The 18,457-nt window shown below is 40.5% G+C and overlaps 1 protein-coding gene across 1 annotated transcript in view; it reads right to left on the reverse strand.

Moving 5' to 3' along the window:
- VWF (von Willebrand factor) overlaps nucleotides 1-18,457 on the reverse strand; it is a 211,659-nt gene that overhangs the window by 75,551 nt on the left and 117,651 nt on the right. The window contains exons 18-26 of the mRNA XM_044677836.1: nucleotides 18,002-18,105; nucleotides 15,161-15,299; nucleotides 13,515-13,649; nucleotides 12,299-12,445; nucleotides 10,604-10,744; nucleotides 10,278-10,391; nucleotides 7,931-8,087; nucleotides 6,233-6,391; nucleotides 5,183-5,318 (exon numbers count right to left, since the gene is read on the reverse strand). Coding sequence (XP_044533771.1) covers nucleotides 5,183-5,318; nucleotides 6,233-6,391; nucleotides 7,931-8,087; nucleotides 10,278-10,391; nucleotides 10,604-10,744; nucleotides 12,299-12,445; nucleotides 13,515-13,649; nucleotides 15,161-15,299; nucleotides 18,002-18,105 — 1,232 coding nt within the window. The remainder of the gene's footprint in view (nucleotides 1-5,182; nucleotides 5,319-6,232; nucleotides 6,392-7,930; nucleotides 8,088-10,277; nucleotides 10,392-10,603; nucleotides 10,745-12,298; nucleotides 12,446-13,514; nucleotides 13,650-15,160; nucleotides 15,300-18,001; nucleotides 18,106-18,457) is intronic.

Genomic DNA, 18,457 nt, shown 5'->3' on the forward strand with positions numbered 1-18,457 from the left:
TGAAGGGGAAAGGAGGAGCATGAATCATGTAACCATGTTAAAAATGAATATTAATAAATGTAAAAAAAAATTAAAAAAAAAAAAAAAAGTTAAAGCCATGAGCAAACTTAATGGTACCTCTGCTCTGTGTTCTGTCAGAAGGCCTTTTATGGACTAATGACCAGCCACCTGTATTAAGAGATGGGTTCCCAGATTCTGGGAAAGCTTCCCAGAGTCAACACAGAGGAATAATAGTAAGCCTCTACTCTTTAAGAACAGGCATGAAGTCAGCAATGGGATCTAGAGGAAGAAGTTGTCAGACTCTCTTGCATTTGCTTTTTCTACCCTCCTTTCTTTACCCCACCAACTAGTTATAATTCTCAAAGATCCCAAATCATAAATCAGGGAGCACAGTGAACTATTCTTTTCCCATGAGTCACTATCTTTACCCCAGAATTCCCTGGAAATCAAGAAAAGCTAAAATGATGCAAAGGGGGCCTTTCCTGTACAAAAGGGGATCACCAGAAATCTATCTTTGGAGTTGCTACCTGCTCTGGCCCTTTGGAGATTCGGGAGACTTCCTCCATTTTGTGCCAGTCCTCTTGAGATCTAAACTGTCTGTAAAGAATACCTTCAATAAGTCTTGTGGGCATATGTTAGTTTTGGGGGAATGTCTTTTCATTTTCCTAGCTGAGTGTTGGTTTACCACAAAAGTAATGTGACTCATTTGGAGAGTCATTCACCACCAAAGAGGAATGAAAAGGAGTAGGAAATCCACAACAATTCTTCTTATTTTAAGGAAAAATCCTACAAATTCAGAGAAAGCATTAATTCATCAGGGTTTATACCATAGAGGCAGAGTAGCAGAAAACACCTGAGGGAGAGCCAGAAGTTCCGGCTCTGCTGCTGACTACCCAGATGGCCTGAGGCAAAATACACATAACCTTTTTGTTATCTTTCTTGTAATTGATACATTTTAATTTAACTAACTGAATAATGAAAACTGTCCTGATCCTTTGGAAAAGATCTTAAGAGGGACGAATGTACAAGAAAATATTATGTAAGCTATAACATTGTATAGATATATGCTATTAAGTATATGTTGGACACAAAGGAGAAAATAAAGCTAAAGGAAAATGTCATTGGTCTCTAATAATATAAGTGGACATCCAATTGCTGAGTTTGTTTCTTTTTTACTGAATTTTTGTTATAAAAGTTGTAATGTGACAAAATTTAGTGTCAAAAATGGATTCTTCCCAGAAATAAGAATGAAAGAAGAAAATGAAGCATTCTCTTTTTCCTCTAAACCAATTATTTGTTATTGTTGTTGTCCAGTCATTTTCAGTCACATCCCACTCTTCATGCCCATTGGGCTCTGATGTTTGAGTGGTTTGCCATTTCCTTCTCCGGCTCATTTTACAGATGAGGAAACAGAGGCAACAAGGATTAAATCACTTCCTCAGGGTCATAAAGCTAGTATCTAAGGTCAAATTTGAACTAAGGAAGATGAGTTTTTCTCCTTCCAGGTCATCACTTTGTCCACTGTGTCACTTAGCTCCTCAGGAACCCTTTGACTAGATGATTAAACTCCAAGCACTATTATTCTATCCAGTTATCACTTTTTGTCACCTTAAATTGCCATAGGCTGGGTAGGACTATGCTATATACTAATTAAGCAATTCCCCAAGTGACCTCAGAAATAAAGGGGTCTATACTTTTCCAATGATCAGCATCCTAAGCCCCCGGAAACACTACCATGAATGATTTCCCCAGTCAGCTTTGGAGAGTCCATCCAAATCCTTACTAGAAGTAAAATTAAAACTTCTATTAACAATCCTCTCCCCGTTTGCAGAGGAGATGAGGGATATGTCTAGTTCCAACGCCTTTATTTCTTGACATCCCTAATCCAGCCTCCATTCTTTAGTTTCCATCAGTTTCAACTTAATCATGGAAGGAAAGTGGGGCAGAGATTCATTAGGAAGTTAGTTCCTCCTTTCCATGGGCTCAGAGTCTATAGGATTTATTGCTTTAATCCTTGAGTTAACATTACGTGAGTGACATACTTTCTAGTTTCCTGTTTCCTCCAGGTCTTTGCTTTAAAAAATCACCCTGGGCAACATTTGCTCTTGTTTTTACAGATGGTGGGGGCAGGATCTGGCTCTGGTAGCTGTGGCCAGAGCACACCCCCACCTCACCCCAGAGGGTTAAGTTCTCGGAAGAGCCAATCAATATCAGGGAGTGCTGAATGTATTGACATTTTAATATATGTTGGGTTACTTTGAAAATGGCGTCAGCAAACTCAGATCTCACCATAGAAAAGTGCACTGTGCCCTGGGATAGGAAGCCAGGGGAGGGAGACATTGCAGAGGGGTTAGGACCAGGGGTCACTGTACATAAGAGTTAGTCTCTGAATTTCTAGTGGCATGAATTGCTTTTTGTGCCCAGGACTGACCCCTCCACCCAAGGTCTTCTTTTTTTTTTTTTTTTTTTTAAAGCCCTTACCTTCTGTCTTGGCGTCAATACTGTGTATTGGCTCCAAGGCAGAAGGGTGGTAAGGGTAAGCAATGGGGGTCAAGTGACTTGCCCAGGGTCACACAGCTGGGAAGCGTCTGAGGCCATATTTGAACCCAGGACCACCCAAGGTCTTCTTAAGGAAGCAGGAGTTCCCCCTTCCTTCTCTCTATATGCTCATTCCCAGAAAAAGTCTGATATTCATAAAAATCCTTCCCCTTGTCCAGAAATGACATCCTTTGGACATAAGAGCTCTCACATTGCTATAGTGTTTAAAGCTTACAAAGTACACTTTCTGTGGGATGATCTTGGTCAGTAGTGCAAATATTATTATTCCCATTTTACAGTTACGAAAACTGATGTGTAAAAATGTGAAGTTACCTACACGAGGTCATACAGCTAGTAAGACTCAAAACCAGGACTCAAACCTAGCGTTCCTGACTCCACATTCAGGACTCTTTCCCCTACACTGTCAAATCGACCCCCTGTATTCACTCGTTGTTCTATCAAAACCTTCCTAGGTCCACAGAAGGTGGGGACAGGATAGACTTTGGTTTTCCAAAATTTACTAGGGAGCAAAATTCGGAAATTTCCTCTACTGACATCATCTAGTATATTTGAATCCACGCAATTGCAAAGACTCATTTTATGTAATAATACTACTAATAGCAACTAACATTTATATAGGGCCTACTATGTGCCAGGTATTTTATAATTATTATCTTGGGGGCAGCTGTGTGGCTTGGAGGTCTAAGAGCCAGAGATAGAGGTGGACGGTCCTGGGTTCAAGTGTGACCTCAGATATTTCCCAGCTGTGTAGCCCAGGACAAATCACTTAACCCCCTACTCCTTACCCCTCTTCTGCCTTGTAACTAATACATGGTATTGATTCTAAGACAGAAGGCAATTCTGTCTAAATTTAAAAAAAAATTAAGAAATTATTATCTCCTTTGATCCACATAACAACCATGGGGAGTAGGTATCATTATTATCCCCATTTCATAGATGAGGGAACTGAGGCATACAGGAATTAAGTGACTGGCCCAGGGTCAAGTAATTTGTAAATGTATGAGTCTGGACTTGAACTCAGGTTTTCCTGACAGGTCTAGCACTCTATCTACTTTGCCACCTAGCTGCCTGATTATGCCAGATTATATGATTATATGTAATCAAAACCTTGTATTCTCTCCAAGTATAAATGAGAGCCAATTATCTGCACCCCAAGTAAAATGTCAAGGGTTTGTTACTTTCCATAATGAAAAATAATATCCACCTCCAGAAAGAGAACTGATGAACTTTGAATACAGACTAGAACATGCTTTTCTCACTTTGTTTATTTTTCTTGCTTTTTTTATGTTGTTTTTTGCAACACGGCTAATATGAAAATGTGTTTTGCATGTTTTGATATCATATTGCTTTCCTTCTCAGTGGGTAGGGGGGAGATAGGGAAAGAGACAATTTGAAAATGAAAATTTTTTAATGAGTATTTTAAAAAATTTTAATGTAATTGAGAAATGTTTAATGAAATAATTAAAAATACATTTTTAAAAGAGTTTGTTACCTTGTCTAACATGTATCTACTGTTGATTATAATGTGTTATTAATTGGTTATTTAGTCTAATTAGGATCAGGGATGTAGACCAGAAAAAGGATTTTGTAATTTTGCCCTGCACCCTTTAAGCCAGGGGCAGAGTTTAGCTTGCTGTGGGTTCTTTAAAAGACTGGCATAAAGGGAGGCAGTTACAGAACTCTGGACTTGTGTCTTGGACATCCTCTCCAAGAGCGGGTGGCTGGGTGACTTCTGGGTCAGCAAGGAAGATTTGTTTATGATTTGAGTGAGTTTACTTGAAGATTGGATATTTATAAAGAACTGAAAGAAAGAGTGTTACTGAAGACTTATTCCCGCTTCACCTCAGGGAAGCTGAAGAGCTTCTGTTTCTCTGGCTGTCTAAGAGAACAGAGGTGGCTGATTTCAGCTTGGTCATGACTGTTGGTGATAGTTGAAGTGAAAGAAGAAAGAGATTTAGGATGTGGAAGAAGGAAACTTGGATTTGAGGCCTATTCTCTAAAGCAAACAGCAGAGAGCAGTAGAGAGCTAAGCTCTCTGAAAACTGGTCACTGACAGTTGGATGTTTGAGTGAACACAGAGAAAAGGATTCAAACCCTGAAGTTTATATAATATATATGTAGATATACATATATATTTAAAGAGTTCATATATTTTAAGTTCATAGTTTTAGAATAGACTAGTAAGTTAGAATTCATTCTTAGACAGTAAGAGTAGTTTAAGGAGGCCTGTTTACAGGCAAGAAGACACTCCTTGCAGAGTAGATTTGGGGTTGGTTATTTAGAATTTATTAGTTTTAAGGTATTAATAGATTTCCTAACTCTTGTTTCATACTTCTTATTTTCCTCTCCCTGCATTTTGTGAGAAGAAAATAAATTAGTTGTATTAGATTTCCTCCAGCCAGTTCATCCACCGTCTAAAACAACTTGGCCCTTAAAGCTTTAACATTATCAATACAGCTGGGGAATCAAAGCTATCAATACTCAATATCAATGCAGTCAGAAAAATTTTATTCACACCAGTTTAATATACAAGATTTAGATTTACCCATTACCCATACTAGTTTAAATATTAACTATTACATTCTCAATACAAGTATTTATATTAACTATTACGCTATTTTACCAGAGTTTGCAGAGTGTGGGATCATCCTTGTTCAAGAAGACTCTCTTTCCTTGAGAAAAGCGGCGACCCTCCAGCTCACACACAGGGCACTCCATGGGGTCAATGCATGTCTGTAACAGTTCATCCAGGATCTTCCCTGCCCAATACACCAATCAGTTCATTAGGAGCTGAGGCTTCTGTTGTGCCCAATGTAAACTGCTTCAAGTTACAAGGACAAATCACAAACTCAAACTCAGGGGTCTATTCTTGCCTCTTCCGATAATTAGCTGAGTCTACTGGGGCTTATCTGCCTTACTTCTTGGTGCCTTTGTTTTCCCTTCTGAAAAACAGAGAGAGCTAAGTCCACTCTAGCCAATCTTGTTCCTAAGGATAAATAAAATTCTATCTGCAAATTCTTATAATTCTTCAGAAGAATGATGCTACATAAACATAAGGTGAGAATATAAGGCAAAGTATGGGCAAGTGAACCATAGAACCCCAAACCTACTCTAAGTTTTTACTGAAATGATTTTAATATTTGTTATTAACTTTATAGAACTAAATTTATATGAAAAAGAGCCCAGGATAATCAATTGAACGTGGAAGGGAACTGAGAGGCCATCTTTCTATTCCTCATTGGATATATGAAGATTATTTTTATTTAATTTAATTTTTTCACATGGTTACATGATTCTTATTGTCTCCCTCCCCTCTTCCCAGAGTTAACAAGCAATTTCACTGGGTTATACAATATAAGAAGATTTTAAATAACTTTCCCAAGGTCACACAGGTAAGTAAGCGTCAGAAAGAATTTGAACCCAGTTTCTTTAATTCTAAATTAGAGTTCCTGATGTTATAGGGTAGAACAAGAAGAGAAGAGCCACTGAGAATATTTAATATCAGGTCATGAGATCCAGCCTGCCGTATTTAGATTCCTTGGCAAAAAAAGTAGTCCCAGGGAAATCAGGCCAGACAAGGTTAGCCCACCTTGCAACCCCATCCTTTTAAAGTCTATGACTTGTTCAGAGATTAAATCTCCAGGGAATTTCATGACCACGTGGGAGTAGTTACCTGGAGGGCAGTGTATATGGCATCCTTCCACACACTGCACTGGGCATGAGAGTGGCTCAGGGTGCTGGCATGTGATGGGACAGGCAGAAGCACAACTATTATAACGCCATTCACACTCATGCCCATTTTCATGTTGATTCTTCTCCTCACAACTTTGTGCTGTTTAAAAGAAAAGAAATCCACAAATATGATCAGTAAAGAAGCCAAAGAGTGATGGGAATGAGTGAGGAAAGGAGAGGTAGGGGTGGTGGTTAAGAGTTGTTGGTGTTGATGACAGCAATAACCAGGATGGGAGAGATGACGGTAACTGTGATTGCTCTATTGTTAGTAAATGATGTCACTCTGGATATTACAGCCCAAAAATTCTCTGGATCTTTTACAGAGTATTGGAAATCACTAATGCTGGCAGAGATGTTTTGTGGTGACATTTCATCTCTTTGGGTCCCCAAAGGCAATAGAAGTTGTTCATAAAGTAAATTTGGTCTGAATCACGACCAGAAAAAAATTGCTCTAATCCTCTCTCCCAGGTGTCCTTTCTATGTGACTCTCCTTCTCTGTCTCATTTGCTGGACCCTCTTTCCATATCACACCCTCTAACCACAGGCATCCCTATGGGATCTGTCCTGGACCCTTGTCTCTTCCCCCTCTATAACACTTGATGACTTGGTGATTGCATCAACTTCCATTATCTTTATGCTGACGATTCTCAGATCTATACCTATCTTACCCTAACCTGTCTGCTGACTTCCAATCTCAGGTCTCCAACTACTTTTCAAACACCTTGAACTGGATGTCCAGTGGACATCTGAAACTCAATAGATCCAAAGAAGAGCTCATTCTCTTTCTCATAAATCCTCTTGGCTGCTTATCTTCCCTATTATTGTGGAGGGCAACCTCATCCTCCCAGTCCCTCAGGCTCACACTCTAGGATTCATCCTGGATTCTTCACTATCTCTTATCTCTATCTAAAATATTGCCAAGGTGGGGGCAGCTGGGTAGCTCAGTGGAGTGAGAGTCAGGCCTAGAGACAGGAGGTCCTAAGTTCAAACCCGGCCTCAGCCACTTCCCAGCTGTGTGACCCTGGGCAAGTCACTTGACCCCCATTGCCCACCCTTACCAATCTTCCACCTATGAGAAAATACACCAAAGTACAAGGGTTTAAAAAAATACATTAAAATATTGCCAAGGTCTATCTGTTTCATCTTTGCAACATCTCTTGAATATTCCCCCTTCTCTCCTCTGACACTGATCTCCTTCTAGTGTAGTTCCTCATTGTCTCATCCTTGGACTACTGAAAAAAGCCTGCTGGTAGGTCTGCCTGCTGCACGTCTCTCTCCACTCTGATCCATCCTCCATTTTAAGTCACTAACGTGATTTTCCTAAAATGCAGTTCCATTATGTCTCTCTCCTACTCAGTTAACTCCAGTGGCTCCTAATCACATCCAAGAGCAAATATAAAATACTGTTTGGCATTCTAAGCCCTTCATAACCATAGACCCTTCTATGTCTCCAGTCTTCTTACACCTTACTCCCCAACACATATTCTTCATTTGAGTGACACTGCTCTCCTGGTTCTTCCACAAACAAGCCCTTCCACCTCTCAGCCTCGGACATTCTCTTGGGCTGGATGGATTAGAGCAAAAAGAGGCATGAGAACATCATACACTGGGTAATGCCATGATGGACTTCATGACTTACGACACAATGTGTCGGTCCTCCAGTTCACCACTGTACCATGCTGGGCACACACATGGGCATAGGCAGCAATAGCGTCACAAAAGCAGGCACAATCCCCAATGGATTCACAGGAACAGGTGTCATATATGCAAATATCCAGGTATGGCTCTGGGTCCACCTATGGAAGATATCAAATGACTGTACTGAGTGGGGTGCAGTAGAGAAGCATGACCTATGGCTCTACCCTGTGGCCTTGGTGGGAACAATGACTAGTGACTATGCAAAGAATTCCTGGCTTATTTTTGATTCTGGGAGATAGTGTTGATTCAAGCAGTATTTCTCAAATGTTCTGACCCTGAAACACCAGAAGAACATTCTCCTTGCACATCCATGTATCTGCTGATCCAGATCCATACCCAAGCACATTTTATCTATGTTTACATACATATATACAAACTAGCAATCCTCTTTCCCCTCTCCCCCAGAGTTATTCTTTTCCTTTACCTTTCTGATTTTCTTATTTAAAAAAAAATCTCTTACCTTCTGTCTTAGAATCAATTAGGTATCAATGCCACGCCAAAAAAAAATGGTAAGGGCTACATAAGTTGGGGTTCAGTGACTTTCCCAGAGTCACACAACTAGAAAGTGTCTGAGGCCAGATTGGAACCCATGTCCTTTCAACTCCAAGCCTGGCATACCTTCCTGATTTTAAAACTGACAGAGGTATCAAGGAAGTATAGAATATCAAAATACACCAAGAATGTCTTCATGGTCCAGTGATCAAGAATTATAGGTCCAGGTCATAAGATTAGAACCAGGTTGTTATTATTAATATTAATAGTTCATATTTCTATATCTCTTTATAATTTACAAAATCCCTACCTCACAACATCCCCACTTCAAAGATGAAGAAACTGAGACTCAGGAAAGTCAAGACTTGAACTTAAATAAAATAATTATTAACCTGAAATCCATGAACTCATGTTTAAAAAAGATTTTGATAATTGTATTTCAATCTAATTGGGCTTTTTTGTAATCTTATGTTTTATTTTATACAACATTCTGAGAAGACATCCATAAGCTTCTCTAGACTGTCAAAGGGGTCTGTGATAAAAAATTAGCTTACAAATGCCTGCTGTAAGATGCTAATTTTCAGAGCAGATGACACCTTAAATAGGTAGTTTCCCCACCAATAATTCCCTATAACAATGGTCCAAACACCTCTATCTCAGAAAGATCCCTCTGATTTCTATCTATGATGATACAAGCCTTTACAATGAAGATTCACTGGGATTCACTGGGCCATGAGCCCATCCAGATGTTTCAAGTAGATGATATGGATGGATTGATATAGCAGTTATAGTCCTAGAACAGTCCTGTATTCTTTCAACCCCCATTCATACCCTTCCATCCACTCCCTTCTCCAATTCTAATCAAAAAGCAGAGCTTTCTGTAAACCAGAGAACCAATTAAAATCTCATAGTTCATTAAGACTTCTCCAGGGATAGAGGAGAATAATGGAGACAAAAAAATTGGGGATTAATATCAAAGTCATAACTAGCATTTATATAGTTTGAAAGTTAACAAAGCATTTCATATATGTTATTAATTTGATCCTCACAACAAACCTAGGATGTAAGTAATGTTACAGAGAAGGAAACTGAGGCAAAGAGAGTGTTTTTTTTAAGTAACTTGCCCAGGGTCACACAATTACTAGTAAGAATTTGAGGTAGCATTTGAGCTCAGGTCTTCCTGACTCCATCCCCAGAACCCTAGTCACTAGGACATTCACTCTTTCATCCAGGCTTCCACACAATAAAAAGAATAATACTTAAAAGGGAAATTAAATTATTTCAATTAACTTTGTTTTGAGAATTCTGTGGCACTTCTTAAAATAAGTAGAAACCTGGTTCAGAATAGACTTGATAGGCATTACGGGGAAGATAATTAGAGACTGAAGAGATTTGGGAAGGGAAAGAACAAAGAGAGCAAAAGGAATGGCATTTTTCTCCTGAGAATGGAAGGAAAAGATTTAAATCCTGAAATTTTGGTCTGTTTCCACAGGAAAAGCCTAGATTTGACTAAAAAAGTGAGAACCAAGCAATTAACGAACAACAAAATCTTCCTGTTAACTATCCTTCTCTTTCTTCATGAATGGGTTAGCTCATCTCAGAAAGAATGTGTCTACTATTCTTTTTATTCCCATGTGGAGAAAACTGAGAGACTGACTGAGGAAGGAAACTGACCCAAGATATATAGGATATTTTAAGGGCAGAAATCAGGATCTGAACTCCCCACCTTGAAGTATTCAGCTCATTGCCCACCCCTATAGTTTCTCTGCCTTAAGTTACCTTCCCCAGGTACTTACCAATTTATTGCACTCTCGGAAGGTGTCGCTAGTCAAGATCCTACATGAAGAGTCCACCATTGTCTGTTTCATGACATTGTTACGACAAGTGGCAGGGGCACCATCCAGTAATACCTGGGGGACATTGAGGAAGAAGACATTAAGAAAACTGGTTGAGCTCAGTCCAGACTGGAGGAATAGGTCTGTTTCTGCACCTTCTGCCACCACATCAATCTCCTCCTATTCACATCCCACCTTCTATCCTCAAGATGAAAATGAGGGACGAAGAAAAAGTCAAAAGAACCAGGCTCCCCTGAGCTCAGCCAACAAAAATAAGTGCTACTCACTTCAGTGGTGTCAGCACACTGTGGGTTCACTTTCCAAGAATTCCCAAAGTCCACTGGGCCCATCTCCAGCTGCAGGCTGCTGCTGGTGAAGTCATTGTTTTGGTTGCCATCAAAATTCCCACACAGACCACACACTCTTTCCTTGCAAAACAAGAGTTAACAAGATAAGGACTCTGACTTTGAGGGAAAGGGCTTTCCAATGAGGCAAGCTGGAGATGTTGAGTAGTTCTGTGAGGCAACAGAAAGCAGAAATCTAGGAACCAATGAGTTAAGTCTTATTCACCCAGAGTTCTCCCTCTCTTAGGTGAACCCCATTATAAAGACTGGAAAAGTAAGATCATTTATCTACAGACTATTACTGCCAGAAAACTGCCTTTCTACATCTCCCAGCAAAACCCATCCATGCCTGGAGCTCTCGTCTCATAACCATGTTCAACTCCTCCCAATGAACTCTCTGACTGAAGGACAGGTCCATGGGTTCTAGGACTCCTACTTAAGGAAGGGGCTTGACAGAGTCTTCTTCCCATTTATTGCCAGTTATAATGCTCTCCATCTTGGATTTCTCCATTATGTCCCCCATCCACCCAGGACCTTCCTCCAAATTCTTCCTTACGCCCTGCTTTTCAAGTGTCTTTTATGGGTGGTCTTCCCCTACTAAACTGTAAACTCCTTGAGGGCAGGGATTCTTTTTATTGTTATTTGCCCTTGTATCCCCAGAGCTTAACCCAATGTCTAGCACATAGTAGGCACCTAATAAAAGTTTGCTGACTGCCTGACTAATGGTGAAGAGTCCAAGGTTTAGAAAGATGAGATGATTTCTCCAAAGTCCTGCAAGGTTTTCAACATGGGTCTCATGACTGGACATTCCATTGGTTTTCCACTAGTCCTCAGCATCTGTCTTACTAAAGAGAGATGCCTTGGGCAGGTTCCTAAAACATATGAGACAGAGCTAGATCTGGTCCATCCTAGATCAGGAAGTCTCCAGTCAGACACTTCACATGTGTATTGAAAAGGTAAATGGGCTGGCTGGTCTATTGAGTGACCAAGGAGGAGAGCAAGAAAGGGGCTTGTTCAAAAGCAACAATGCTTTATAATTGAGTTTTCATTTGCTGATTTAGGAGAAGTAACTGGAAACTAGGGAAATGGTACTCCCTCTGTGCTCTATGCCCTGGCCTGTCCACACTCCATTCATTTCTGAGCTCCACATTTTAGAGGGAACATGGACAAACTACGGCATAAGCAAGGAGTCTCAAAGCTATGTCATATGAGATTGAGTTGGAAGAAAAGAGGATCTTTAACCTAGAAAAGAGAATATTCTATAACTCTAAGATATTCAAAGGCTATCAAATAGATAATGGAGTCAATTCATTTCTGTAAAAAACAAAGCTAGGTCAATTAGTCAAAATTACAGAGAAACAGATTATACTTGAATTTTAAGTAGAACTTTCTCACAGTTGGAACTGTCCCAAAATGGAATGGGTTGTCCCATGAAAAAGTGAGCTTCTTCATCATCAGAAAGGTTCAAACACCTGATAGAAATGATATAGGAGGTCTTTTTAATTGGTATTCTTTTCCAACTCTGATTGAGTAATTCTATTCATGTGAGTGGACCATATGTCCATAATCAAGGAAGGACAGATGAATAATTTTTAAAAAATAGGAAATAGCAATGACAGAAAAGAGAAAATCACCTACCTGGTATGTTTGTTTCAAGATAACAGAAATTCCCATGTTCCTATCCCACATAAGGGAGATCCCTTTGCCTAATAATAGGATGTAATAACGTCCTGACTCCACCACCTCAAAATGAGTTTCATCTTTCAAAGGCTTTTTCACATTCACCTGAAGAGGGAAACAGAGAAGAGACTGAGTGAGATGAGGATATCATGTTCTTTTCCAAAGTCCTTCCAGTCAAAGTTTCAAAGAATCAACTGTTTCTTCCTCAAAATCATTAGTCCTTTGCCCCTCAGAACAATGACTGTCCATGTCATATGTACCACATTCACAAAACAAGGGGGGAAATGACAATAATCTTAATAATATCAAAGTTGTGAAAAAAACAATTGAGGGGTCAGCCTCAGTGTGCTGTTTAGTCATTTTTCAGGCATGTCTGACTCTTTATAATCCCATTTGGGGTTTTCTTGGCAAAGATAAAATGGACTAATGTTACTCATTTGAAAAAAGACAGATCTTGGTTAGGGCTTTCTGTGGTCATAGATCAAATAGAAAGTAAGCAGTCAATAAAGCTGAGTCTGGAGTCAGGCAGACCTGAGTTCAAATCTAGCCTTCTTAGCTATGTGATCCCAGGCAAATTACTAAACCCTCTGCTTACCTCAGTTTCCTCAATTATAAGGAAAAGATATTAGCATCTACCTCGCAGTGTTATGGTGAGGCTCAAATGAGATAAAAGGGCTTATTAGCACAATGCCTAGCCCATAGTAGGTACTATCAAAATGCTTATTCCTTCCCTCTCTTGGAAAATTTGAACACTTGACCTTTGTTCTATTAGCACCACTATACGCTAACCAAATTAATATGCCCAAAACTAATAACATAATAATCTAGTAGCAAACAAGGGCCTGGAACTGGGCTAATGAAATCCCTGTTGTTCAGTATTTAGCAAAGAAAACTACACACTGATTAGTAATAATAATGAATAAGTAAAAATAATCATGAATAAATGTTTTTTGGGATCCTAGATCTTGAGCTTAAAAGGACCTCTGAGTTCATTTGGCCCAATGCCTCAATTTACAAATAATGCTAAATGATTTCCAAAGGTCACATAAGTAGTGTCAGAGGTGGGATTTGAATGAAGGTCTTCTGACTCCAAAGCCACTTTCCATTCAACTATGATAAAAGAGGAAAAGATTAAAAACAAATCAAAGTAGAAAGGAAAGCAGCTGGTACTTACCTCTCCATCAAACAGCTCAATCTCTCCTTCCTCAAACAGAATGGTCACCCGTTTACTGCACCTCATTGAGGAGAAACTGCAGTCTTCATTCTCCACCAGGATCCGAAAGGTTCCAGGGTTGTCACCACAATGGTCCTAGAAAGCATGGGAACAAGAAGAGCTCAAGTTTTTGGTGGCTTGTAGGGTTTGCAAAGCACCTCCCTAAAAACAACACTATGAGATTCATTTAAGAGGAAACTGAGAAGAAGAAAAGTTGAATGACTTGTCCAGGCACATAGTAAATACTGGAATGAGAATTTGAGACAAGGTCATTACGTTGACTTAAAGTGTCCGTCTCCCTCTCGGGTTCCACCTCTTCCCTTCCTCTGAGCATGTGTGTGAAGATTCTCATACATGTTACTCAGAGGCCATCATCAATGGTAACAGATGTGTTCAGAGAAGCAGCAAAGACGTTATGGGTTTAATATGTTCTGGTATGATCCCCAGGCTACTAGATATATCATTAACCCAAGCTGGTGCAATAAAGGAGTGAAATGTTTTGTTTAGCTACTACATGTAGCTTTTTTTAATGATGCCTACCAAAGGGCACCTTTGAGAGGTACGTATTAACACAGAATCTAGAAGAATCTGGCTACCTCTCTTAGCTCTGAACTCTTTCAATCTTTGAGTCTGGGATTAAGCTGTCATGCTTCCTCCTGATCACTCCCAATATTACTCCCAAGGACAAAAGCAGTGAGACCAGATTTGTTTAAAGCTTCTCAAGGAAAAATTATCTCACCCTTGTTATAGTGAAGCCTAGCATACATCCTTGGTTACCCAAGAATCTCAGGAACTTATGTCAAGGTCAAAGTCAAGGAACGAAGAGGTTATAAATCCTCCATTCTCTAGATAAGGCTTCTAGGGCTCTTCTCACCTCATAGGGCAATATTAACCTTTCTGTTCTCCAGCTCTCACATCTCCCTCTCTACCCCACCCCCCACGGAATTATACTGTATTGGGAAATATTTCTCAATAGAAGCAATTTCCTTTGGCCATCTTATTTGTCCCCCTGCCTTCAAGGTGGATTGTATCAATTCATCCAGGGAAAAGGAAAGCATTCCCAGGCAAGTTTCAGCACAATCTGGTGTCCCTTCCTTGCAATAATAAGCCTTATTATCCACATTTTACAAATGAGCAAACAGAAACTCATTAAGATTAAGTAGCTTGCAGGACAGCTATGTGGTTCAGTGTATAGTTGGGAGGTCCTAGAATCAATACTTCCTAGCTGTGTGACCCTGGGTAGGTCACTTAACCCCAGTGGCCTAGCCTTTACTACTCTTCTGCCTTGGTACCAATGGTCAGTATCAATTCTAAGAGAGAAGTTAAGGGCTTAAAAAATAGATTAAACAGCTTGCCTATATTCACATAGGTGATATGAGAGCTAGAATTTAAACCCAGGTCTTCTGAAAGTTGAACATTATTTCTGTCACACTAAACTGCCTCTCATCAAGGATCCATATCAGGAGAGATAGAAAATGGACCCATAGGATCTTTCTCTGCAGAAAGCAGCTCAGGAATCCACATGAAAAGCCCCAAAATTACAGGCAGTACCCACCTCCTGATCCATACCTACAAAGAAATATTCCTTTACCACCCCTGACTCTTACCTGTGCCAGCACATACTGACATTTTCCTGGGAACGTGTATTTGAGGCCATCAAAGGTCAGGTAGTGGGCCATGCCAATCACTGAGCAGGTAGCATCACACACCGCGTCTGTACAATCCCATCTTCTATTCCGGCACACACTTGGAAGAATAGAGAAAACAGAGACAGCATAATGTAAGGCAGTGATTCCCAAAGTGGGTGCCACTGCCCCCTGGTGGGTGCTGCAGCAATCCAGGGAAGCGGTGATGGCCACAGGTGCATTTATCTTTCCTATTAATTGCTATTAAAATTTAAAAAAAATTAATTTCCAGGGGGCTAAGTAATATTTTTTCTGGAAAGGGGGAGGTAGGCCAAAAAAGTTTGGGAACCACTGTGTAGGGGAAAGCAGTAGGATGGAGTGGAAGATGTGCTCAACCTAGAGTTGGAAGGTCTTTGTTCAAATCCCACCTCTGACATTTGCCAACTACATGATCATTTGGGGGTAGTTGTTCAGTCATTTCAGTTGTGTCTGACTCTTCATGACCACTCCACTTGGGATTTTCTTGGCAGAGATACTAGAGTGATTTGCCATTTCCTTCTCCAACACGCCATAGGTAAGTCAAATAATCTTTTTGGAGCCTCAGTTTCCTCATCTGTAAAATGGGGCTAATAATTCCTTGTACAATCTACCTAATGGGATTATTCTGAGGGAAATGGGGTGTGAACCTTCATAGGCTTCTAGATCCAGAGATGGAAGAGACATCAGAAGCCCAATAGTTCAACTTCCTCATTTTACAGATGGGAGAACTGAGCCCTCGAGTGATATGGTATCAACAACTTTAAATCCAAAGTGATTTGTCTTCTGATATAAAACTTTCCCAAAATAATTTCTCTCAGCTGACTCCAATCCCTGTAAATTCAATGAATATCAGAAAGGCCTCAGACCTAGAAAAAAGCAAAACTACAATCCCTTCCAAATTGTAGTCATAGCCCCTCTGGGCTGCCTCCCCAATGAAGCTTAACATGCTTCAGAAGCTGACAGTGAAATCTATACAACTGGAGATGAGAGAAGCTTCAGAGGGAAAAGATCTATAGCTCTCCTAAGGAATCATTCAATGCCCCTTTCTAGAACTTGGAGCACTCCATAGGGAAGGCCTTTCAGCATGTACTTATGGGGCGGAAGGTCAAAGAGAATAGGGAAAAGGACAAAGGATTAGAAGTCAGAACACCTGGGTTCTGTTCCCAGTTTGGTCATAAACTTGATGGTTCATTGTTGAGCAAATCATTTAACTTGCCTTGACCTCTAATTTCCCTGTGGACATCATAACTCTTAGGACAATCCTCAGAAGATCAAACATGCACAAACGCTGATGACAATGACTCTTCAGTACTTCAAGGATATATGACTTCTTCCTCTATCATTTCTGCATCAATGCTAGAAGAGCAGCCTCAGCCCATACTTTGGCAGGCAATCTGGTCACCAAGTATCTTCACCCTCCAGAGCCCTTCCCTCAGGCAATGGGCCTCTCTGAACTTATGCACATCTTTGGGCCAGGGTCACATCAGTCCAGACACACCTGAAGCCTTTACAGATTGAGAAGACCCATCAGGGTTGGCACTTCTCCAGCAAAGACCTAGAGAGTCTCCATATCACAATAAAGCTTTGGAGTATTAGTCTAGATGCCTTTTGAGGTCTTTCCAAGCCTGGGATAATGGGGGTCTTGAACATGCACAGACTCCATCAGCTTGCTTGGCTGATATAACTTCTTCATATGGAGGATGCTGGAAGAATCATGATCACGAGTAAGGAAAATGCACTAGAGAGACTATGGAGCATGTGTAGACATTTTGTAGCTGGTTCTGTTTGGCTAAACACATGGAAGAGAGGAAGCTCATTGATTGGCCATGGATGCGTTCAAAAGCTAGCCCGACTTCAGCTTCGGCTACTTCCTCTTGGGCTTCATTTGCTCCTGGAAGATTTGGGGATTCTTTTGCACCTGATGCCCAGTGAAGGGAGGGGAGTCTCTGACCTTGCAGAGACAGATTGGGAGAGAGATCCACAGAAATCTGGGCATTGGAATCCAGGCCAAAGGTGGTCAGCTCAGCCATCAGTACCCTCAAGGATCAAGGAGCAATCTTTGGGCTCACCTTTGGGAATCTAGCCTAGCCATATCTGAGACAAGAATTCATTCCAGTAGATTGATATCTTTGGAAGGGATGCTAATGTTACTAGGAATTGAACTAAGTTTTAAGCCTGCTCCCCCCCCCCAACCCCGAGATTCTGGATTTGTTAGGAGAGATGTTTTTAAATTGTTTATTGTCAAACTTTTGAAGTAAACATCCTTGTAAAGTTGATTTGTAAGTAATAAATTAGCATAAGTTCAGTGTTAGGATGGCACTGGGATACTAGTCACTGGCCTTCCTAACAATGGGGATGAACATAACTAATGAGGTCTCAGGGTGAGAGCAATAGAGAAGAAGAGTCCAGCATCTCAGTGTGCCCCTCTAGAACCCTGAGAAGTGGTGTAACAGGTCAGGCTCTAAGAGAGAGGGCCAGAGTATATGTACTGGGCTAGGTTTCTGTGACATTTATAGGTGATAAAAGTATTCCTTAACAATCACTCAAAATTCTTTCCATTTTACCAATGACAAATCTGAATCATGGCAGGGAGAAGGGGAGAATGTGCCTAAATTCCCAATACAAAGGTGAGAAGTCCTTGAATGTACTGACTAGCCTTCTTTGCAGTTGCTCCTCCATGATGCCTCCTATTTCTTCTTACCTCCTCCCTCCCCACTCATTTTCATTCCCTAAAGTTCCTTTCTCCCATCCTCCTGGCTCCATTATCCTCACAATACACCTTACCATGTGTTACAGTCTATCTTCACCGTTTCTCCCTGGGCATACTCTTTGCCTTTGTGGAAGCAGGGACATCTTTCTAGGGCAACACATCTGTTTCCATGTCGGACCTAAAAGAGACAGAACCCAAAAGCTTTGTGGGTGACAATGACTCACCTGAAACCTCACTGTGGTAGAATATGCCACTAACCAACCCTGGAGAAGCAATAATGGTGTAGCCTTGGTTGTGGGATAAAAAAAAGAAGAGGTACGAATCCCAGGACTGAACACTTTTTAAATGTACTCATTGATTTATTTCTCCACTCTAAATGTTTTTAGCCTAGGAATCAGAGCACAGTCTTTGGAATGAGGGGATAAATGCAAAAAAAGGGTTTCGAATTAGTGGCAAGTTCTCTGGGGAATCTGTGCTACAGAAAGGAAACACACTCACACACACACACACACTATATATATATATATATA

This window comes from Gracilinanus agilis, chromosome 5 (assembly GCF_016433145.1).
Source record: "Gracilinanus agilis isolate LMUSP501 chromosome 5, AgileGrace, whole genome shotgun sequence".
In the NCBI taxonomy this organism is placed as follows: domain Eukaryota; kingdom Metazoa; phylum Chordata; class Mammalia; order Didelphimorphia; family Didelphidae; genus Gracilinanus; species Gracilinanus agilis.